General features: G+C 37.5%; 1 protein-coding gene across 2 annotated transcripts in view; it reads left to right on the forward strand.

Moving 5' to 3' along the window:
- The window catches only part of Agtpbp1 (ATP/GTP binding carboxypeptidase 1), a 176252-nt gene that overhangs the window by 141656 nt on the left and 9264 nt on the right, over positions 1 to 25332 (forward strand). For both annotated transcript variants that reach the window (XM_042671080.1, XM_042671081.1), the window contains exons 21-25: positions 156 to 336; positions 1565 to 1694; positions 2554 to 2685; positions 6793 to 6969; positions 9270 to 9430. In XM_042671080.1, coding sequence (XP_042527014.1) covers positions 156 to 336; positions 1565 to 1694; positions 2554 to 2685; positions 6793 to 6969; positions 9270 to 9430 — 781 coding nt within the window. The remainder of the gene's footprint in view (positions 1 to 155; positions 337 to 1564; positions 1695 to 2553; positions 2686 to 6792; positions 6970 to 9269; positions 9431 to 25332) is intronic.

Genomic DNA, 25332 nt, shown 5'->3' on the forward strand with positions numbered 1-25332 from the left:
TTACATATCTGTGCCCAGTGACTTCCACTGTGAGTTTATATTAGAATTTACAATTAAGTAGAGAAAAGTAGAGGCTTCTAACATCCCAAAGTGAAATGTCATACAAACTTTTAGTAGCTGTTTCATTTTAATTTGAGATTTTATGTGTACCTTAGGAAATCGCCCTTATGTTTTCTTATCTGCTCGGGTACATCCTGGAGAAACTAATGCAAGTTGGGTTATGAAAGGAACATTGGAGTATCTCATGAGTAATAACCCTACTGCTCAGAGCTTACGAGAATCCTATATTTTTAAAATTGTCCCTATGCTAAATCCAGATGGTGTCATCAATGGAAAGTAAGTTAAGCAATAGTTATAGAAATATCATACAACATTGGGCTGGTCATATGTAAACTTGTTGAAATAGTGTCCAAGTTAATGCAGAAAAGAAAACTGGTGTTTGTTCTAGAACAAAGGAATTCTTGGTGGGGAATTTATTGAAGATAGCTTTTAAATTATATTTTGCATCTAGTAGTAGTATATACTTAAAAATTTTGGTATCTATTGATTCCATAAAATCAGAGTATCTTGCATTGCTTTAGAAAAATCACAGTGTCAGGACTTGTGACACTTAAAACGTACTTTCTATTCATCTACCTTACCTGAATTGTCTTGTGTGTCTTTTTGTTTATCCTCCTTCTTTCCTTCCTCTTTCCTTTCTTCCCTCCTTTCTTCCCTTTCCTCTTCCTTTCCATTGTATGATTTTAAATTATCTGGGATCTCTTTCCATTGCTATGGAGTATTAGGCCCATTTGATCACAGAAGAATTCTTTAGATTGGAAATCCTAGAAGTGAAGGTGGCTTATATTCCATACAGTAGGTTTATTTCATCATTTTGACTAAAATAATTGCTGAAGTGTTTTTGAAACATCTCCAAAGATAACGCTAACACAACTTATTTATTAGTAGTAGTGTGAATAGCTCTCAAATTTTAGGAAATAATTGAATTTTTTTTAATCTAGAAGAACTTTAATTAATATATTATAGAACTAAAATATAACTTTTTAATTGAGATTGATTGAAATTCCTTTATATTTGTGTTACAATTTTCTGGTTGCTAAGAGTTTTGCTTAATGGCTTAAATACGTAATGCCCATGAATAAATGAAAATGTATTTATGTTTTTATAAGAATACATACTTTCATAAGACTATATACTTTCTCAGAAGATGGACTCATTAGCACTTTTACAAACTACTACAATCAAGATATAGAGTAGTGATAGAGGAAATGATTTATTATTCTAATATATTTTATGAAATATTGGGAATTAATTTTTTCCATTACTTGAGTTTTTTGTTTAAAAAAGAATAGAACCACTATATATGAATTTATAGGTAACCTAAGATCTTATATATAGCAAATGCTCAATAAATATTTATTAGGTGAACAATATAATGTATTCAATTGAGCCCTCTATTTATACCATTTGAATACTTACGGAATAGAATCATAAGATTAAACCAGAAATGCATATAGGTATACTGGTACCATTGTTTTGTATCTTTGTGTTTGTGTATGTGTAGTCATCGTTGTTCTTTAAGTGGAGAGGATTTGAACAGACAGTGGCAAAGTCCAAATCCAGACTTACATCCTACAATTTACCATGCAAAGGGGCTCCTACAATACTTGGCTGCAGTGAAACGCTTGCCTCTGGTAGGTGGCAATATTTGTTTTTATTTTATATAGTCCAAATGATTTCATTTTGATTAGTGGCTAGTCAGTTGATTTGATTAGTGACTAAGTATTTTAATGTATGATTTTCTGGTTCTAAAATTTAAGTGTTAATCATTTCAACAGCAATTCTTTACAATATCTTTTCCATTTTAAAAAATTGTGGTATATTAGTGTAACATATTCTATCCGCTTGATGTTTATAATTCTTATAAACCTTTTTTTTATCTGAGGATATTGGTAGCTCCTAGTTGTAAGCTTTAGATATTTAACTTCATTGTTTGAACGGTCTAGTACAAGCTTATTTCTGACATTTTTCATTAACTCTGAAACTGATGTCTTCAGTTCACACATGTGAGGTGCAGCAGTTATAGTGTGAAGCTGTGCTGGGTTATGTATATGTTTTTTCTCTTTTCAGCTTAGATTAGAATGGTCTTATGTTATGGGCTTGTGTTTAAAGTATTTAATTTTCCATTGGGAAAGAGAAACACCTGGCAGGAAGGGAGAAGTAAACTGATACTTTAATCATTTTTCATCTTAAAAAAAAAAAACTAAAATGTTTAAAAAAATTTTAATGAAAGCATCTATAACATATTTTAAATGGTAAGTAGTATATGCAAAAGAAACAGTGACACTTGGGGCTTGATATAAAACTTCCAAAGGATTTTCCTAAATCCTTCTAGAATTAATTATAGAACCTTTATAAGCAAAGTTATTATATGATGACTCTTTTACAGTGAAAAGACCAAGGGACATGTTCAGTCATTGGTTTCATATTAACCACCTTTGTTTGGCAACTTCTGAATTTATAGGTTTTAATTTCTACACATTATCTTCCAAGGTATATTGTGATTATCATGGCCATTCCCGAAAGAAGAATGTGTTTATGTATGGCTGCAGTATCAAGGAGACAGTGTGGCATACTAATGATAGTGCAAGTTCATGTGATGTTGTGGAAGACATGGGATATAGGGTAATTATTACAGATGATTTTTGAGTCTTTGAATTTCAAATATGCATAGAGTACAAAATACAACACAATATAAACAAACTTCAGATTCAAAAAAGGTTGACATCTTACCATTTTGTTACAGATTTTTTTGTTTTTCAAAATGAAATTAAAAAAATGGATTTACTTCTTAATGTAATTTTATTGTAAAGATGCTCAATTTTATAAGTGACCTGGCAATCACATCTTGCTTTCCTATGGATACCAATTGTCTTAGAAATCTTTACTATATAGCACATCCTTCCTCTGTCGATTTAATAAGCCATTGTTACATGCCGTGTTCTACATGTATGGGTATGTCATTTTCATTCTTGTTTCTTTTCTTTTTGCAGGTCACATTGTCTTAATTATGGTAAATTTAGAATTAGTATTGATATCTGGTAGGGCAGATTTTCGTGTGTGTGTGTGTGTGTGTGTGTGTGTGTGTGTGTGTGTGTGTGTGTGTGTTGTCTTAGGGTTTGAACTTAGAGCCTGGGTCCTGTGTGTGTGTGTGTGTGTGTGCATGTTGTCCTAGGGTTTGAACTTAGTGCCTGGGTCCCTGAGCGTTTTTTGTTCAAGGATAGTGCTTTACCACTTGAGCCACAGTTCTACTTCTGGTTTGTTTGTTTATTTTTTTAGTATTTTAGTGGGGATAAAGTCTCACAGACTTTCTTGTACGGGCTGGCTTTAAACTATGATCCTCAGATCTCAGCTTCTTGAATAACTAAGATTACAGGTGTGACCACCAATGCCTGGCTTTCCTTTTATGTTTCTTTAAAAAAAATCCCATTTTTGCCTTTTTCTTCCTAATAAAGTTTAAGATCAGTTTGTGGATAAACTGGTGGGATTTGGATCAGTTAAGTTTGAGAGAATTGATTGTGAGATCAATTAAATATGAGAAAATTATTATGATGATAATGGTAATTATTATATTACTCTGGGTTTTTTGTTTGTTTTTTTTTTGGTACTAAGATCTAGGGTTTGAGTACTATGTGAATGCTTTATTGCTAAGCCATATCTGTAGCCCTTTTGTGTGCTGGTTATTTTTTTCTTCTTTTTTCTGGGGGAATATGGGCACCTGTACTGCAATCAACTTATTTTAGTCTTTCCATTGTAACTGGGATAATGGTGTGATCTACCACACAGCAGCTTCTTCTACTGAGAATGGAGTCTTGGTAAATTTTTTTTTTTTGCCTTGGGTGATCATTGCTAGGATGATAGGCATGTGTTATCATGCTCAACTGTGGGTTGAAAAGAAATCTTGTGAACTTTTCCACCTGGACTGGCCTCCAACTGGACTGGCTTCCAGCTGAGATTGTCTCAGCTTCCTAAGTAGTTAGGGTTACAGGAATTTGTGTTTTATGTTCTTTTTTTTTTTTTTTTTTTTTTTTGGTGCTCATCCTGGGGCTTGAACCTCAGGACCTGGGCTCTATTTCTGAGGTATTTTGCTCAAGGCTGGTTCTTTACCACTTGTGCTATAGCTCTACTTCTTGGCTTTTGAATGGTTTATTGGAGATAAAAAAAAAAAAAAATCTCATGAGCTTTCCTATTCTGGCTGGCTTCAAACAACAGTCCTCATATCTCAGCCTTCTAAGTAGCTAGGATTACAGATATGAGCCATTGGAGCCCTGTTGTCTTTTAATGGTCTTTTTTTTTTTTTTTTCTGTTGGTTATGGGGCTTGAACTTTGCCACTGGGCACTGTCCCTGAGCTCTTCAGCTCAAGGCTAGCGCTCTACTACTTTGAGCCACAGTGCCACTTCCATATATTCTTAATGAAATCTCCCCACGTACGTGATATTTTAGCTTGATTTATTCCTAAATACTTCTGAATTTTGTTGTAGTTGGGAATGAGCCTTTTCTCGTTGACATATCATCTGTCCACATTTGATCATTGATGGTATATAGAAAGTTTTGAACTCTGCATAAAAAATGCCTGCAATTCTTAGATCCTTTTACTAAATATTATGTATCAAAATAGCATCACACTTTTCAGCAGCACTAGAAGCAAAAACTTGGTGCAACAGTGCCTTCATAGAATTGGAACAAACACACTTGGTCATCAGATTGTGAGAAATGTTCCTGAAAGATACATGAAAATTCTTTTCTTTTTTTTTTGTCCGGTCATGAGGCCTGAACTCTGGGCCTGGGCGCTGTCCCTCAGCTCTTCAGCTCAAGGCTAGCACTCTACCACTTGAGCCACAGCGCCACTTCCGGCTTTTTTCTTCTTGCTTATATGGTGCTGAGGAATCGAACCCAGGGCCTCAGGCATGCAAGGCAAGCGCTCTACCACTGAGCCACCTTCCCAGCCCCTTACGTGAAAATTCTTAATGCTTTTTTAAAAAAAAAAATAACTTCTAGGTTTACATAAAATGTCTAAAATAAGCTATTATTATTAAATGCTTTGATGGTCCCTTTTGGGAAGAAAATTGGTGATTTTAATTTAATAAAGTAACTAATAGCTCTTGAAGTACCTTTTAATACTGCTAAATATTATGGATAGTACATTACTAATTTTGAGCTAACTGACCAAATACAGTCTTTATTTGGTTGCCTTATGACCTTCAGTACTTAGTAGGTATTATGCAAATATTTTTGTTGAATAGATGAATTAATTTTATGTACTAACAAGTGTATAACAATTACCTTTTTTGGTCTGTGCTTATAGCTTTTAGTGTACTTTCATATGAGGCTATTTTGAGCCTTAGAGTGCTCAGCGATGTGGAAATGCTCACTGCTTCTGTACAAGTCTATCAACTAAGACTTGTTTGTGAGTTGATGTACTTGAAGCCTTGGCTGAAAAGTGATGTGTTTTAGACAGAATTGCGATGTTGCTGTTTCAAGTTCCTTGTGCTTTCTTTTTTCTTTCTTTTTTTTTTTGTCAGTTGTGGGGCTTGAATTCTGGGCCTGGGCACTGTCCCTCAGCTTTTTGGCTCAAGGCTACTGCTCTACCACTTGAGCCACAGCACCACTTCCAGTTTTTTGATGGTTTATTGGAGATTAGAATATCACGGCCTTCATGCCCTGGCTGGCTTTGAAGCATGATCCTCAGATCCCAGCCTCCTGAGTAGCTAGGATTACAGGTGTGAGCCACCAGCGTCTGGCTTACTGGTGCTTTCTACTTGTTGGAACATCTCTCCTGCCATAGCAAGGCTCAAGCATGTGCCCCAGGTTATTTTCCCAAAAAAATGTAACATACCATTGTCTACAGAATTTGAAAGCACACTTCCTTTTTGGTGTTCTCTATTTCTTCTTTCCCCTTCTCAAGTAAGTAAATTTTTGAAACAAAATTAGAAGAAGACATTTAGTAGAAACATGTAAATTAATAAATGTAGGTCATCTCTCAGTTCCCTTAACTTTGAGTAGTCACTTTTACCTGTGTGCTATGAAACTTGCTTCAAAGCATATTTCTATAAATGTGTTTATATATATATATATACACATATATATACACACATACATATATGTATACATATATATGTATGCATTGGTAGATGTCAAACTTGTTTTATTTATTTTGCCAGCTTTAAGATTTGAACTCAGGGTCTCATGCCTGCTCTGCTTGCCATGCCTCCAGCATGGCTCTTCACTGATTATTTTGGAGAGGCAGTCTTTGTACTTATTTATTTATTTTTTGTGCATGGGCTGACAGATCCCAGCCTCCTGAGTAGCTACAATTACAGATGTGAGCCACCAGCACCCAGATTTTTTTTTTTAATTTTTTTTTTTATTTTGGTCGTGGTCCTTGAACTCAGCCTGGGTGCTGTCTCTGAGTTCTTTTGTTCAAGGCTAGAGCTCTACAACTTGAGCCACATTGTTACCTTCCAGCTTTTTCTGAGTAGTTTATTGGAGATAAGAGTCTCATAGACTTCTTGCCTGGGCTGACTTTGAATTGCAGTCCTCAGATCTCAGCCTCCTGAGTAGTTAGGATTGTAGGCGTGAGCCGCCGTTGCCCAGAGAATCATGGTTTTCTTAAATGATTGTATTCTGTGCTATACTGTATTCTATATTACTACTGTAAATGTGACCATTTCTTCCACTGTTTCCTTAAATGATAACCATTTGTTTATTTTATTCAAACTTTTGTTTTATAGACATTGCCTAAGATATTGAGCCACATTGCCCCAGCATTTTGCATGAGCAGCTGTAGCTTTGTAGTGGAAAAATCTAAAGAATCTACAGCACGTGTTGTAGTTTGGCGGGAAATAGGAGTGCAGAGAAGCTATACCATGGAGAGTACTTTGTGTGGCTGTGATCATGGAAAATACAAGGTGAGCAACTCAGGAGCTCTGGACATAAAGTAGTGTCATGCATATGCTCATAGTTTTCAAGTACATTTTTAAAATTAAATTATAAGTAATTTGCTATAATGGAATTGAATCAGCTATAATAATAAGCATGTTTTTTTTCAACTTCTCTGAACTAAATAGCTTGCTTAATACCTTAAGTTTTAGTTACATCTGTCTAATTCTTCACATGTGTGTGCGCATGTGTGTGCATGTGCATCCCTGCTTGTACTGGGGGCTTGACTCAGGGCCTCCAGCTCAGCTTTTGTGCTTTACCATTGGAGCCACATCTCCACTTCTGGATCTTTTTTTCTGGTTAAAGATAAGGGTCTCACAGATTTGACTGCCTGGGTTGGCTCTAAATTGAGATCTTGAGATCTCAGCCTCTTGAGTAGCTGGATTATAAGAGTGAGCCACTGGAACCCACCTGAAATGAATTTGCTTAATTGCCACAGAAAATGGAAAATTAACTGACTGTTAACGTTATTTGCTTAGATTTGGGTTTTTTGTTTGTTTGTTTGTTTTGGGTCTGTTCATGGGGCCTGAACTCTGGGTCTGGGCGCTGTCCCTGAGCTCTTCAGCTCAAAGCTAGCGCTCTACCACTTGAGCCATAGCACCACTTCCAGCTTTTTTCTTTTTGCTTATGTGGTGCTGAGGAATCGAACCCAGGGCCTCATGAATGCAAGGCAAGCGCTCTGCCACTGAGCCACCTTCCCAGCCCCTAGATTTTTTTTTTTTTTTTTTTTTTAATGATAGTTACTTTGTTTTGTTTTTTTTTTTTACGGACTTAGGAATAAATCATATTGTATTAGTATATATAAAGTAATGAATGTTCAAGCATCCATACAGGAACTGTGACTATAATATGCAACACTGGCAACCAGAATGGTGGATTACAGGAACTCTTTTTTTTTAATTTATTTTTTATTGTGAAAATACTGTACAGAGAGGTTACAATTACATAGGCAAGATAATGAGTACATTTCTTATCAAGCATTGGAGCCTCCTCCTTTGTTTCCCCTTCCCATCCCATCCTCCCCCCACCCCTTTATCTACACACACACACACACACACACACACACACACACACACACACACACACACACACACACACACACACACACACACACACACACACACACACACACACACACACACACACACACACACACACACACACACACACACACACACACACACACCCCCGCCTGCACCAAAGTTGTAAAGTTCGTTTTCTACATAATGACTTGTAGGTCTCATTGTTGCAATGGGTCCACCTGTATCCCTATTTAAACCATTTGTTTTTTCCTTTCCCCTCCACAAATTATAACAATATCAAATACACTTGTACGTCTCATTGTTGCAATGGGTCCACCTGTATCCCTATTTAAACTCTTATTTTTTCCTTTCCCCTCCACAAATTATACCAACATCAAATACAGTGAAAGTAGGGGTTATACCGTGGGGGAAGGACATACAAAGCAACAAAGAAATAATCTTATAAATGTGTTAGAAACAATCGCATGAAAGAAAACCATTTGAATATGTATCTTAGGGTTCATTTCCCTAACATCAACTTATCTGACCTTTTCTGCTTGACTCAGACATACACTAGTTATTGCAAATAAGGGAAACCATGGGACCTATGTTTCTTTGGGCCTGACTTACTTCACTTAATAAAATTTTTTCAAAGTCTTTCCATTTCCTAACAAATGGGGCAATGTCATTCTTTCTGATAGAGGCATAGAATTCCATTGTGTATATATACCACATTTTCTTGATCCACTCTTCTACTGAGGGGCATCTGGGTTGGTTCCATATCTTAGCTATGGTAAATAATGCTGCAATAAACATAGTCGTGCTGGTAGCTTTAGTGTGGTCTTGTTTGTGAACATGATTACAGGAACTCTTAACCAGATTTTGTTGAAATAGTTTCACACAACTGTAAAAGTAACAAGCATAAAACTTAATGTTCATCAGTTTTTCCTCCCTAATTTGTTGGTAAAATAATTTGCTCCATTATGAATGGGATGGAGACATTTTGGTAAAATTATCTATGATCTGTAGAAAAGCCAGAGTTGAGTAGGCATTTTAGAAATAGTTTTTTAGAACAATTTACTTTGTAACCTGGAATAATTTCATGTTATTAAGAACTTTACAGTATAAAGTCATATTTTCATATCAGCCTTTTAATATTATTTATGTAATTACAAATTCTTTTTAATGAGATGCAGCAAAAGGAAAGCAAACTTTCTAATTTACATGTAATACTACCTTATTTCTAGGGTTTACAGATTGGTACTCGAGAATTAGAAGAGATGGGAGCAAAATTTTGTGTTGGTCTAATGCGTTTGAAAAGACTGACCTCTCCATTGGAATACAATCAGCCTTCCAGCCTGCTTGACTTTGAAAATGACTTAATTGAATCAAGCTGTAAAGTAACCAGGTAGGACACAGTTGTTTTATTACACTGAATAGTTAAGTGTAGGAAAAGCACAAAGATTTTGATAACCAGGAGCAAGCTTAGAGTTAATATAATTTTACACATCTAATATTTGTCACAAATTACCTTGATAAACTTGATTCTTTCATTATTGAATGAGATTTTAATGAAAAAAATCTATATTTTGAGTGTTTTCATTGATCTTAATGGTTTTCTTTTATCCTAAAAATAACCCTTGAAGAAATCTTCCACTTAGGTAATATCTTAAATTAAGAGGACTTAGAGTCAGGATTCCTGTTTCAAAAGTGATTTTCTTTTGTTGATATCCGTTTATGTAGAGACCAGTAGCTGTTCAATAGCCATCTGATTATACGTAATGGAAACAGTTAAGTTTAGCATCTCTTTAACTATTTACATTTGTCAAAAATTTTTGAATAGTCTTTTTCTTAAAAATTTAGAATATCTGAAATTTGATTAGTTCCAAAGAAATTATTTTTTTAAAGAAATAACTCATGATGCTAAACTATTAAATTTTATGTTTGGTGTAAATGGGTAAGAGCAGTTCCACTTTATGAAACCTTTGGGTTTTTTTTGTTGTTGTTGTTTTAACTTGCATAAATCAGGGTAGCAGTTTTAAGTGCAGTAAAACATTAATTGGAACACCAGCTTTTACTAATTTGATAATTTAGACAAGGGATCAGCTGCAGTTCTGAGTTCTTCCAAGTGCCTACTAAACAATGACAAGTGAATTCAAATATTGCTAGTTCTCACTGAGATTTAGAGGTTGGTTTTAATTCATGTGCTATTAATCTACAGTCCTTAGACACATTATGGTTACATTAGATAGCCCCAAATTATAATTTTGATTATTAACACTTCATAGTTCTGACTTATTAGGGCCCTTGACTATTCTCACACTGGCTGGCTATTACCTATGATCCTCATATTTCACCTTCTGGGTAGTTAGGATGATAGATGTGAACCATTGGCACCCTGCTGCAAATGGGGTGTGTGTGTGTGTGTGTGTGTGTGTGTGTGTGTGTGTGTGTGTGTGTGTGTGTGTGTGCATGTGTCCATGTGTCAGTGCAAATGGGGTGTGTGTGTGTGTATGTTTGTGTATGTGTGTGCATGTGCATGTGTCAGTGCCAGACTGGAACTTGAACTCTGGGCCTGGGCTCTGTCTTTAAGTTTGTTTTTTTTTTTGCTCAAGGCTAGCACTTTATCACTTGAGCCACAGCTGCACTTACAGCTTTCTTTTCTTTCTTTTGTTTGGTTTTTTTTTGTTGTTGTTGGTCATGGGGCTTGAACTCTGGGCCTGGGCACTGTCCCTCAGCTCTTCAGCTCAAGGCTAGCGCTCTTGACCACTTGAGCCACAGTACCACTTCTGGTTTTCTGAGTGGTTTATTGGAGATAAGAGTCTCACAGATGTTCCTGCCCAGGATGGCTTGGAACCTCGATCCTCAGATCTCAGCCTCCTGAGTAGATAGGATTACAGGCGTGAGCCACCGACACCCAGCTAGCTTTCTGGGTGCTTAATTACAGATAAGAGTCCCATAGGTTTTTCTGCCCAAGCTGGCTTCAAACCATAATCCTCAAACCATAATCCTCAAATCTTAGCTCCCTAAATAGCTAGGATTACAGGCATGATCCCAACTCAAAAATATATTTTGAAAGAGCGGAAATATACTGTTATATATATATTGCTGTTATATGTAATTTTTAATATTTTGATAATTCCAGCATAATTGGTTTACTTGTGATTATATTAAATACACTAAAATATCATATGAGGGGGCAGAGGCATAAGAAAGGTTAAGTGCTAGTTTTTAATCACATTATGTACATGAAAACACAAATCTAACAATAGGCAATTATAAATTCAAACTGTTTTCCCTTGGAATGTTCCCCTAGCTCTTTCTCTTAATTTTAGTGTTAAGTGACCAGTCACTTTTTCCTCCATGCTGTCATTCTTTTCTCTCATTTCAAATCAGTTTTGTGTGTATGTCTGATTTTCCTTGATCTATGTATCCTGATGCTTTTGAGGTTTACAGCTTCTCAATCTGAGTTTGTCTGTTGCCTTGTTATTGTATTCAGATTATGCATCTTTGGCAGAAATATCTTGGATAATGTGTTTGTTTCATTGCATTCGGTTGTAGTGTATAGTGTATAGTGTATAGTGTATAGTTTTAGTCTCATTTTTTAACATTCCCTTTTATCCTTAATTAAGATGGTGTTTGCTGAGTACCAGTAGCTCATACCTATAATCCTAGCTACTCAGGAAGCTGAAATATGAGAATTCTAGTTCAAAATCAGTCCAGGCAGACCAATCCAAGTTAACTAGCAAACAGCCAAAAGTGGAGGTGGAGATTCAGCTTTGTGTAGAAAGCTAAGCAAGAGCATGAGGCCCTGAGTTCAAGTCCAACTATGAGTACCAAAAAAAGAAAAGAAAAATTAAAAATGGTGTTTGTGAATTTTCTTGATCTTAAAGCTAGCTTTCCTGTTTGGTACTTGGTAGGTATTTTAATGGGATGTACTTTGTGACCATGTTAAGTGTCCTGTTTCTCTTCTTTCAGTTGTTCATTAAAAAATATGTATTGGACTTAACAATTTGCACTTTGGTTCAGTAGTACTATAATACTTTATTTTGAGGTTCAATATTATCCTGATTTGGTTTGTTCAACTTCTTTCTTTGGGTCCAGTCGTGGGGCCTGAACTCTGGGCCTGGGCGCTGTCCCTCAGCTCTTCAGCTCAAGGCTAGCACTCTACCACTTGAGCCACAGCGCCACTTCCGGCTTTTTCCTTATGTGGTGCTGAGGAATAGAACCCAGGGCCTCAGGCATGCAAGGCAAGCACTCTACCACTGAGCCACATTCCCAGCCCCTGGTTTGCTCAACTTCTATATGTTTTTGACATGTCCACAATCTTTGAGGACTCCCTTACTTCCCAGTACAACAGGATTTCCAGGTTCATCTTTGCAGGTAGTTTATCCAATTAGAATGTCATTTTTTTCAAAGTTCCCTGATTCCATTTGGTAGAAAATGGTATTTATATAAAAATCTAGTTACAAGTTGTATTTATTTGAAGTATCGCTGCTCTCCAATTCTCTCAAGTAGTCACAGCTGTAGAATATACTTAAGTATTTACATATATGACATACATGTATATAAACATCCATGCACATAATCAGAAATCTTGAATAATCTCAGTTTACAGTGGTACTTTTGATTACAAACCTATACCTAATTCAATCTAGTTTTCAAATGTATTATTTTTAACTCCAAGTTTAATAGTGAGAACCTGGTATTCATTACTTTCAATGAAGTTACTTATTTGATCAACTTTTTTTTATTGTGAAAATACCGTGTAGAGGGGTTACAATTACATGGGCAAGATAATGAGTACATTTCTTATCAGGCATTATTGCCTCCTCCTTTGTTTCCCCTTCCCATCCCTTTCATCCTCCCCCCCCCTCGCCAAAGTTGTAAAGTTCATTTTTCGACATACTCATTGTTGCAATGGGTCCACCTGTCAACTTTTCTATGTATTACAAGTCTCCCATCCCCACTGCTCTCTCTTGAATATTTTCCTCACTCCTCTCCGGTCCCAACATTCAAAGAAGAGTTTTAAAAAAAAATAGTTTTTACAATCCTAATTGAGAGGCAAAGATAGAAGGATTGTGGTTCAAGGTCAGCCTGGGCAAAAATAAGAGAGAAAACCAATCTCAAAAAAATCACACCTGAGATGCTGGGAAGGTGGCTCAGTGGTAGAGCGCTTGCCTTGCATGCATGAGGCCCTGGGTTCGCTTCCTCAGCACCACATAAGCAAAAAGAAAAAAAGCTGAGAGTGGCACTGTGGCTCAAGTGGGACAGTGCCCAGGCCCAGAGTTCAGGCCCCATGACCGGACCCCCCCCCCAAAAAAAAAAAAAAAAATCACACCTGTAATCTCAGCCACTCAGAAGTAAGTAGAAGGACCTCAGTGTGAGGATAGCCCTACACAAAAGTGTGAGACCTTGTATCTGGAGATTAAAAGCAAAAGGGCTGGAGGTAGATGGGTGGGCTTAAGTGGTAAAGCAAGTACAAGACCCTGAGTCCCAAAACCCAGTATTGAAAAAGAAAAAGAAATCTCAGTGCCTAGAATATAGTCACTGTTCACTGTGTGATTACATTCTGTTGATGAGCTGTTATGTTTAAATATTTATTTAAAACTTCTTGTAGTCAGTACTATGTCAGGCTCTTAGTGTGCAGTACTGGGAATCAGAAGGGTGGCTTCTGTATGTGCCAAAGGGACGTGTGGGCATGATTGGGAAACACAGCTACATTTGTGAGGTCTCACAACACTAGTTACCAAAGAATACACTAAAAGTTATACACAGGGGCTGGGAAGGTGGCTCAGTGATAGAGCGCTTGCCTTGCATGCTCAAGGCCCTGGGTTCGATTCCTCAGCACCACATAAGCAAAAAGAAAAAAGCCGGAAGTGGCTCTGTGGCTCAAGTGGTAGAGCGCTAGCCTTGAGCTGAAGAGCTGAGGGACAGCGCCCAGGCCCAGAGTTCAGGCCCCACGACCGAAAAAAAAAATAGATAAAAGTTATACACATTTTGAGAAGGAGTTACTGAATGAATTTTAATTAAAAAAAATTTTTTTTGGTCGGTTGTGGAGCTTGAATACTGAATGCATAACCTGGAAGTTTCTAAAGTTAGTAAGCTTTGAATTAGGGTGTACAAGGTAAGATTTGATAGAGTAATATTAGCTGATATGAAGGAGACAAAATTAGCCTTGGGAAAGACACTAATATAGGTAAGGTATAAAGTCTTAGGCTTAAAGTTGAAGAAAGTGTTAAGGGAAAAAGTGTTTAGTTCTGTGTTAATATGAATGCCTCTCTATGATAGCTGATAAATCCTATATGTAATATGAAAATTCTAAATGTTTAGAATCTTATTATAGCTGACACTTGTGTGAGATAAGTATCAGGTAATGTGGTACTCTGAGGAACAATAATAGAGTACATCTGGAGCTTAGATGATTCTTCAGTGTCACAGCCAGAGTCCAGGTTTTCAGTGTGATGCTTCTTTACTATACATTTGTTGTTATTTTGTTTTCATTGCTTTCCATATAATACAGATAGAAGAAGGAAGGGTAATGACCCAGTTTCTGATTGGCTGAAGATAAAATTTTCCAGTTTCATATTGGAGTTATTTGTAATAATCTATTGCTTTTGAGTCTACTCTTCTTTAATAGAGATTGACAGAGCTTTTCTCCTCCTAGTTACTGTCATTTATGGTTTTAGTGTTATATTTCTTTCTTTCATGTGTGTGTGTGCACATGGGTGCCTGCTTGCCTGCTTGCCAGTACTGGGGCTTGAACTTCAGGGCCTAGGTGCTGTCCCTGAGTTGTCTTGCTCAAGGGTAGCACTCTGCCTCTTGAGCCATAGCTCTACTTCTGGCTTTTGGGTAGTTTATTGGAGATAAGAGTCTCGGACTTTTCCTTCCCTGGCTGAGTTTTGATCCTCATATCTCAGCCTCCTGAGTAGCTAGGATTACAGGTGTGAGCCACTGGCACCTGTAAATTTCTTTTTGTTTGTTTTTTGCCAGTCCTAGGCTTGAACACAGGGCCTGGGCATTGTTCCTGAGTTTTTTTTGTTTTTGTTTTTTTTTGCCAGTCTTGGGGCCTGAACTCGGCCTGAGTGCTGTCCCTCAGCTCTTCAGCTCAAGGCTAGCACCCTACCACTTGAGCCACAGCACCACTTCAGGCTTTTTTTTTTGTTTATGTGGTACTGAGGAATCGAACCCAGGGCCTCATACATGCAAGGCAAGCTCTCTGCCATTGAGCCACCTTTCCAGTCCTGAGCTTCATTTTTTCCAAGACTAGCATTCTACCACTTGAGCCACAGTGCCACTTCTGGCTTTTTCTGTGTATGTGGTACTGAGGAATCTAGGGCTTCATGCATGCTAGGCAAGCACTCTACCACTAGGCTATATTCCCAGCCCTTGTAAATTTCTTTTTTCTTTTCTTTTCTTTTCTTTTTTTTTTTTTTGGTTGGTCGTGGGGCTTGAACTCTGGGCTTGAGCGCTGTCAGTCAGCTCTTAAGCTCAAGGCTAGCACTCTACCACTTGAACTACAGCGCCACTGCCGGTTTTCTGAGTGGTTTATTAGAGATAAGAGTTTCATGGACTTTCTTGGCTTTGAACCCGGATCCTCAGATCTCAGCTTCCTGAGTAGCTAGGATTACAGGCGCCCGGCCCTGTAAATTTCTTAATAGTTGGTTATTCATTACACTATCTTTATTGTTTCTCAGAAACTGTTTAGAAATAAATGAAAATTCTTGCCATATTATTATATGGGTAGTGGGGTTTACATCTTGTTCTTTGTACTCTTCCCCCCCCATATCTTCTTACCCTACCTGCTCTCTGTGTATGATAGTCATTTCTGTTATTTCATATTCTGTTTGCATGTTGACAGTTCTCAGATACCTTTTCTCAGTTCTAGCCCTCTGTTTAACTTCCAACTTGATTACATACCCTTGCACACAAAATTAACTAAAACGCAGAAGTGTCTGCTTTCCTACTTTACCCCAAACAAATCTGTTCATCCTTAGCCATAAGATTGAGTCATATTCTTGGCATCTTTGTCTCTTTTTTCCTCCTTCCTCTTTTCTTCCCTTAGTCTAATCCCATTCAGTACCAGAATGTCTTAATTTCTCCTTCAAATTATTTCTCAGACCTGATAGCTCACGCCTCTAATCCTAGCTACTCAGGAGGCTGAGATCTGAGGATCACATTCAAAGCCAGCCCTGGCAGGAAAGTCTGTGAGACTCCTCCAATAAACCTCTAGAAAACCAGAAGTAGCGCTGTGACTCAAGCGGTAGAGTACTCGTCTTGAACTGAAGTGCTGAGGGACAGTGCCCACGCCCAGATTTCAAGCCCTACCACCAACCAAAAAAAAAAAATTATTTCTCAGGTCTTTCCCTTTCTTTCTACCATTGCGACTATGACATAGGTCAAGGCTACCATTGTCTCTTACATAGACTATTCCAACAACCTTCAGACTAGTCTTGCTTCTTGTATTGTTTGTATCCTTTAGCTTCTTTGTATGTAGTCCTCACTGCTGTGATTAAATACCTTCAATTGAGGTCCAGCATGAGCCAACACTCTCTCTTTTATCTTGTTCATCCTATTCTTACTTTGTGTTTATACCATTACAACTGCCCCAGCAACTTTTAATTTTTGCAAGCACACTTCTACACTATGACAAAAGACTTTGTAATTTGTTCTAGATTGCTACCTCAATTAAAATATGATAGTAATGGAATACCAGGGAAATGAAATACATATTCCATTTTCCAAAGAATAGAGATAAAAATTCTGATATGATGATTTTCACCATACATATAATTCCGTGTAAAAGCTTTGGAATACTTTTATTTTTTGTTCTTTTGCTGCCATAGAACAGTAGTAAAAAGTTTGTGGACTACGCTAGTCTATGGACCACACATTTGTTCTCGACTAAGTGAATCTCTTTGTCATCCTAGGGGTCTTTGCAAGTACTGTTTTCTCTGCTGGAATATCTATGCATTTACTTCTTTTAACATTTTATCCTCAGAACTGTTCAGTTTTAGTGTATATGTTTGCTAATGTATCTTACTATAAATATATATATGTATTTATATATATATAAATATAATATATCTTACTATAAATACACTTTTAACATCTAGATTTCTCTTTGAAAATGACTTTTATTCTGTACTCCAGAACTCCTGCATTGGACTTTTTTTTTTTTTTTTTTTTTTGGTTGTGGGGCTTGAACTCTGGGCTTGGGCGCTGTGTCTGCACTCTTTAAGGCGAGGGCTCTACCGCTTGAGCCACAGCGCCACTTTCAGTTTTCGAGTGGTTTATTGGAGATAAGAGTCTCACAGACTTTCCTGCCAGGGCTGGCTTTGAACCTTGATCCTCAGATCTCAGCCTCCTGAGTAGCTAGGATTACAGGCCTGAGTAGTTAGGATTACAGGCGTGAGCCACCGGCGCCCGGCCTGCATTGGATATTATCTTTGTATTTGCCATACTATCTCTTAACTGCTTTTTCCATTTCCTGTCCCTGCTGCAGTCTAGATGGAATATTCAGTAGCACTTTATACTCTTAAATTGTTTCCAGTCTAAAATTTTATCTCAAGGGAGATTTTATGTTAATGACAATATATTTCACACACAATCAGTTCTCTTTTGTTTCTGCTTGTTTTTATTTTATATTGTTTATTTTATGGCTTTTATTCTTTGAAGATCCTCATCACATTCAAAGTCATTTGTAGATTTTGCTGTTCTTATTATATTGAAGTATCTACTGTGGATCCTGAGCCTTGTAGTCTACAGACTTCAGTAAGAATTTCAGATTTTCCACATTTCTGGAATGAAGATTTTGTTGGACAAAATGTTGAATCCATGAGGATTCCTCTTCTGGTGGCCCATATCCTTTCTGACTTCCTAATTATAACTATATAAAATTTGTGGCTTTGAGTAGATGTCTAGCCTTACTTTTTTCCGTTTCCCTTTTGAGTGGGAGACCTTACTTTACCTGCTTGTGTTTCAGGAGTATGGGTGTAGTTCCAAAAGGAACTATGTAAGCTTCCTCATTACTTTCAAGATGCTCCTGCTGCTAATTAGACACAAAGATTCAGCAGACCTGTGGGGCCTGACTTTGTGATTCTGTTCTTTGGCCCAAAGATACGCATATATTGTTTCTAAATGTTTTCCCTTTTCTACATTTTATCAAATAAAATATATTTGGAGCAAGGATAGCAGGGATCTGAAAGCACATATTTTTCCATGCCAACTATTTAAGAGAAGTCTTCTCTGGGCATTGGTGGCTCACGCCTGTAATCCTGGCTACTCAGGAGGATGAGATTTATCTGAGAATCATGGTTCAAAGCCAGCCCGGGCAGGAAAGTCTCTGAGACTCTTATCTCCAATAACCACTCAGAAAACTGGAAGTGGTGCTGTGGCTCAAGTGGTAGAGTGCTAGCCTTGAGCTGAAGAGCTGAAGGACAGTGCCCAGGTCAGAGTTCAAGCCCCACGACTGACTGACCCCTTTTCCCCCAAAAGAGAAGTCTTTTCTTATCCTTCACCTGGCTAATGCCTAGGTAACTCTGGGGGCTATATCTATATACTTTAATGCTGTATTATGTGCCAATCAGAGTGTCTTGTACAGAGTGATTATATATATTGAGTTGAATACTGATTGGTATCTACATAAGATTTAGAAATTCTGTTGGGGATTGCTAGAGGATGGAGATATTGTGCGTGTGTGTGTGTGTGTGTGTGTGTGTGTGTGTGTGTGTGTGTGTGTGAGAGAGAGAGAGAGAGAGAGAGACAGACAGACAGACAGACAGACAGAGAGGAGAGAGAGAAAAAGAGAGAGGAGAAAGAATTCCCTAAATCCAGTGAGAAGGCTTAGACTTTGCTTTTAGGTCTTTTGTAAGGTTTGAAGCCCTAGGCAAAGTATGGGGGTTTGTTTTTGTTTTTGTTTTTTTTGTTTTATTTTTTCTGAGCAGGTCCTGGGGTTTGAATTCTGCTGGAGTATACTGTTCCTAAGCTTCTTTTGCTCAAGGTTAACATTCTACTATTTGAGCCACGGTACTACTTCCAGCTTTTTCTGAGTAGTTTTATTGGACATAAGACTCTCACAGACTTTTCTAGATTGGGCTGGCTTTGAACAGTGATCCTCAGATCTCAACCTCCTGAGTTGCTAGGATTACAGGCATGAGCCACCATCACCCAGATCGTGGCAAAGTATATTAAGTGAGGGTGAAGGTTTTTTTTTTACCTGAAAATAGTCTATGGATTTTATTAAAACTGAAAAGCTGGGGGCAAGAAAACTCTACTGGAAGACGCTTGGAATTGTTTATATTTGAGAAGCAGACAAGAGCTCCAGTAAGAAAATGGGCATTTTTATTTTAGAGATAATATGAAGTAGCATTGAAAAGGTCTTCTTGATGGTCAAATATGGGATCAGAATTAGGTAAGGTCACATTTCTAACTCTTAAGTGGGGAGGACAAATGATAAGATATATTAGCTATTCTCTCTAGTCACTATGACAAAAATACCTGGCATCAACAACTTAAGGGAGGAAGTATTATTTTGGCTTCCATTTTCCCTGTACCAGCCTGGATCAGTTTTCTTGTTTATGCTTCCCCCTGTAGCTGGGGTGTCAGGCTCACACCATTGCTCCCAGCTCTTAAGTTATGAGCCCATGCTAGCCTTGAACTATGATTCTCCTGATGTTCGTCTCCTAAATAACTAGGATTATAGACGAGCTACACCTGATTATCTTTGTTGATTTTTTTTAACTGTTAATTTTCTGTCTTTCTTGGTTCTAATGTGTAACTTCAGTATCAATTTAATGAAATTCTTACATGTTTTAGTTAGTTGAGTTAATTTAAGAATTTAAGAATTTTTCAAACCCTTCTTTCAGTGCTGGAATTCTTCATTTCTTAAATAATGGAAGTTTTGAGCTACTGAGGATGCTGAGAATCTGAGGATTGCAGTTCAAAGCCAGCCTGGGCAGGAAAATCTGTGAGACTCTTACCTCCAGTAAACCACCAGAAAACAGGAAGTGGCTCTGTGGCTCAAGTGGTAGAGCACTTGCTTGAGCTGAAGAGCTGAGGGACAGCACCTAGGCCCAGAGTCCAAGCCCCACAACTGACCAAAAAAAAAAAAGAAGTTTTAAAACTTTATAGATGATAATGATGATTTTTGGTTGTGAAGCTTGAACTTGGGGCCTGGAGCTTTTTTGCTGCTCTACCACAGCTCTTCTTCCAGTTTTCTGGGAGTTTATTGGAGATAAGAGTCCCATGGACTTTTCTGCCTGGGCTGGCTTTGAACCACAATCCTCAGATCTCATCCACTTGAGCAGGTAGGAGTACAGGCATGAGCCATCAGTGCCTGGGTTGTTACACACACACACACACACTCTCTCTCCCTCTCTCTTTCTCTCTTTCTCTCTCTCTTTCTCTCTTTTCTCAGGGCACTGTCCCTCAGTTCTTTAGCTCAAGATGAGCTCTCTACCACTTGAGCCACAGTACCACTTCTGGTTTTCTGGTGGTTAATTAGAGATAAAGAGTCTCAGGGACTTTCCTGCCTGGGCTGGCTTTGAACCATGATCCTCAGATCTCAGCCTCCTGAGTAGCTAGGATTACAGGCATGGACCACAACGCCTGGCCAGATATTATTTTATATAATCTCATCAATGTTGTTAGATCTTAACCCACACAGCCTTCACCTTCTTCTCTTTTTTTCTTCTACATTTCTTCTTTATTTCTTCCTTTTGATTATACCTGAAGTCATTTTTCTTCCTTTCAAAGAGCACTATTAAGTCATTACCGTCCTTTTTGAGTGGTAGTTTTGTTAAGATATAGAATCTAGTTACATTCTCATTTAACACACTGAAGGTATTACTCTGTTGTCCTCTTGTCTTTCTTTGTCAAGTTGTCTCTTGAGTTGTCAAGTTGGCTGGTCTGGTGATCTGTCTTTTAGGATGACAGTACTTTCTAGATTTATTACAGTTTTTGATAGTAGTATAAAATAGAAATGATTTTTAATTTTATAAATTTTGAGATTTACATGGTCTGTTGATTTGTGAACTTTTATCATCTATCAGTTTTGGAAACTTTTTAGCCATCTTCAAATTTTGTTTCTTTCCCATAAGTTGTTGTGACTCCACTTACATTTATGTTAGATCTTTTCACTGTATCACCTGCCTTTTATTCTATTATGAATACACTTTTTGTTTTTTGTTTTTTTTTCTTTCTGCATGTTCTTTCTAATCCACCTTTAAATCATCCATTCCCTCTTTAGCTGTATCTTCTCAGATTCTATTTCTCCTCAGTTTACACCCACTCACTCACACTTACTGGGGACTGAATCCAGGGTCTTGTCATGTTCTCTATCCCTGAACTGTACCCTCCAACTTTATCTTTTAATTCTTAATCATAAATAATCAGAGGAGGGATAGGGGAAAAAAAAAAATCACTGTCTTAAAAGACTTAGCCACAGGTGCTGGTGGCTCATGCCTGTAATCCTAGCTACTTAGGAAGCTGAGATCTGAGGATCATGGTTCAAAGCCAGCCCTGGCAGGAAAGTCCGGGAGACTTACCTCCAGTAAACGACTCAGAAAACCAGAAGTGGCACTGTGGCTCAAGTGGTACAGCACTAGCCTTGAACTGAAGAGCTGAGGACAGTGCCTAGGCCCAGAGTTCAAGCCCACAACTGACACACACACACACACACACACACACACACACACACACACACAAAACGAAGAAAAAAGAATAAAGGAAAGGTGGAGGTGGGGGGGGAGTCGAGGGGGTAGGGAGGAACTGGGATGGTAGGGGAAAAACAAAGGAGGGAGTAGCAATGCTTGATAGGATATGGACTCATTACCTTGCTCATGTAACTGTAACCCCTTTCTCTGTACAGTATCTTTACAATAAAAATATGTATTTAAAATTAAAAAAAGACTTAGGCCCCCCCACCTCCCAAGCTCTATAGGGGTGATTTTTTTTTTAAGTTGAGGAATATTGTATTAAATACATAAGTTCAAAGCCAGAATTTTTTGAATACACTTTGACTTACCTCTCCCTAACCCCATTTGTTTTCTGGATAGTGATTTGATTTTGCCTTTTGGTTTTCTTGCCAGCCAGTTTCACGTTTTTGTGAATTAGGGCATGGGCTGAAGAAGATACCTGATATTCTAATGCTCTAATAAAACCTTTGGTGCAAATTATTGCATTCAGAAACTCATTCTTTAAAAATTACTGGCTCTGGGGCTAGGGCTTTTGTCATGTAAATCAGTGTTTCCTCCTTAGCTCCCTCTGCTGCTGATACTTAGCAAAGGGAAGGAAGTTGGAATTGGAAAGTAAGCTCATTAATTTGACCACTTTGCCATCATCTTCATTTTATTGAAAGCTCTTCTTTTACTAGCTTCTTTCAAGTTTTATATTCCACCTGCCCCCCTACCTGGATTTACTTTGTTAGTACCAAAACTTGAACTCAATGCTTTTGCATATTCTCTTAGCTTGTTTACTTGGCTGCTCTACAGCTTGAGCCACACCTCTAGCCCCAGATTTATTTTCTAATTTCTTACTAATTACAGTTGTTTTAAAGTTAATGTCTAATAACTCCCATGCTAGACTACTTATGGATCTGTTTCTATTGTATTTCCCCCCCTCTGGTTCTATTTCTTGATATGCCTGGTAATATTTGCTCAAATGCTGGACACTCTTAAGAGGCTACAGATATTTTTAATCAAAGAGGATTGGTTTTATTCTCTGATATGCTTTTAGAATAGAACTGTTCTCCAAAACACAGTGAGCCACTGAACTAGCTTGCAGGGGTCACAAAGGTGTGAAACTAGTTAACACTTGACAACCCCTCTTTGCTTTCTAGGTTACAGCCCTCTAGTCATGATTCAAGGTCTAGGTTCCCTCCTTTCCTCCCACAAGACTTCCTCAAGATTTCTGTGGTTTGTTTACTTTTCATCTTATTTTGCTGCTCTTTAAAAAGCCTCTTACACTATATAGTTTAAAATTTGTCAAATGCTTCTGTGGAAAATTGAATGTTGGAGTCACATCTCTGCAACTCCCATTTTTTCAGGAAACCTGGCAGCTCAGAACTCCAGTTTTTGCCTGAAATCCTTTGAAATTGCTGAAAGCTCTGATGACTTCTCTGCTTCTAGCAGCTGCCATTGCTTTGCCTTGGTTTCTACTGGACTTTGCCTCACGTACCTTTTCTTTTTTTCTGACTTTGCTTTTTGTATCCTTTCACGTATTGAGTCATAAGTATGAATACAACTGTATGCTAAGTCTTTCTAGTAAACCACTAATCCTGGGGTGGTCTTGGGACCCTTAACAAACATGTCCATTCCAAATTTCTGTTAAGTTTGATTATATTGGAATTCTATTGAGAATGAATGATTAGAGACAGATTATGAGATCCTTTTACATTTGGGTGCAACTGAAGCTCAGAATTTTTGTGTCATCAACTAGTAATTCTTGACAGAATCAGGAATTGGATCCAGGTCTACTCAAATTTTCCCGGTTTTTCATTGCATTTTATATCCTCCAAGTGTACAATCAAAATTACTAAAGTATACTGATTTCAGATTTTGAAGTTCTTGTGCACTATTGGGTAATTTATCTATTTCAGTCTTATTTGTAAGCAGTGTTTTTAGATCAATAGCAAAAGGAAGTTGGAATGCAGTGATTAATTACTGTTTCCCAGAGGCACTTTTAAACATTTTTCCAATGAAAATATAAATAAATTAGAAGATTTCTCTCCCTTTTTGCAAGTAAATAAACTTCTTTTATTAGCTATCCCATACACTAGTTCTGTGTGTGTGCACGCATATATGTGTATGTGCATGCATTTATATATATTTCTGTCACTTAGGATTTAACACAAGTTCTTGTATTTTCTACAGATAATTTTGCTTACCTTGTGATATTTAAGAGATGCTATATTTACTGCTCATAAGATAGGCATCAAATTATAAATGTAATAACACAGCATTTATTTAGGTAATTTTCACAGTTCTCTTTTTTTTTTTTTTGGTTGGTCATGGGGGCTGAACTCTGGGGCTGGGCGCTGTCCTCAGCTCAAGGCCAGCTCCCTACCATTTGAGCCACAGCACCACTTCCAGCTTTTTTCTGCTTATGTGGTACCTCATGCATGTGAGGCAAGCATTCTACCACTGAGCCAACTTCCCAGCCTGGTTTTTATATTTTAACACAAGAAAGCTGGACACAATCGGTAATTTGGAAATTGGATATTTGAGCATAGAATATTTTTCTGTTTATGCATCAGATTAGAAAATGTCCCCCATGACATCTTTATTGTACCATCTTAAAACAGATTGTTCTCAAAATGGTTAATTTTTAGAAATATAAGATCAAGTGAGGTGCTGATGGCTCATGGCTACTCAGGAGGCTGAGATCTGAGGATCGTGGTTCAAAGAAAAGTCCCCTTGAGACTCTTATCTCCAATTCACTACTCAAAAATCAGAAATGGCACTGTGGCTCAAGTGGTAGAGGTCTAGCCTTGAGCACAAAGAGGCTCAGGGATAGTGCCCAGGCCCTGAATTCAAGCCCCACAACTGAAAAAAAAATAGTGTGTGTGTGTGTGTGTGTGTGTGTGTGTGTGTGTGTGTAACATATACATAATATATAATATATATTAGTATGTACAATACATATTATATAATATATTAAATATATAAAGTATATGATATGTATAATCATAGTATATACTTATATAATATTACTATATATATATATATATATATATATATATATATATATGCTCAAAAGAGGCTCCACAGTTACAAAGGTAGAGGGAGTATTTTTAGGAGTGATGGCTTGAGATTGCCCATTGCCTTTAGGAATTGAGGAAGAGAATGATTTACATTTTCCTTAATTGGATAGATTTTATTATTGTCAGAATAACGCTTTATACTTGTAAAGCTTAATAGTTTATTAATGTTATTTATCGCCTAACTTGAGCTAGACAGCTTTGTGAGATAGATGAAGCTGATATTGTTATCTCTACTTTCTTTTTTTTTTTTTTTTTTCCAGTCCTGGGGCTTGAACTTAGGGCCTGGGCACTGTATCTGAGCTTCTTTTGCTCAAGGCTAGTACTCTACCACTTGAAGCACAGCACCACTTCCAGCTTTTTCTGTTTATGTGGTACAGAGGAATAGAACTTAGCTTCATGCATGTTAGGCAAGCACTCTGCCACTAAGCCACAGTCCCATCCTGTTACCTCTGCTTTTCACTTGAAAAAACTCATTTTTGGAAAGAGTAAACCACTGAACAGCTGATTAGTAGGAATAGAGGCAGAAACCCAGAATTTATAGCTTTATA

This window comes from Dipodomys spectabilis, unplaced genomic scaffold (genome assembly GCF_019054845.1).
Source record: "Dipodomys spectabilis isolate Male_0828 unplaced genomic scaffold, ASM1905484v1 ptg000597l, whole genome shotgun sequence".
Taxonomy (NCBI): Eukaryota; Metazoa; Chordata; class Mammalia; order Rodentia; family Heteromyidae; genus Dipodomys; species Dipodomys spectabilis.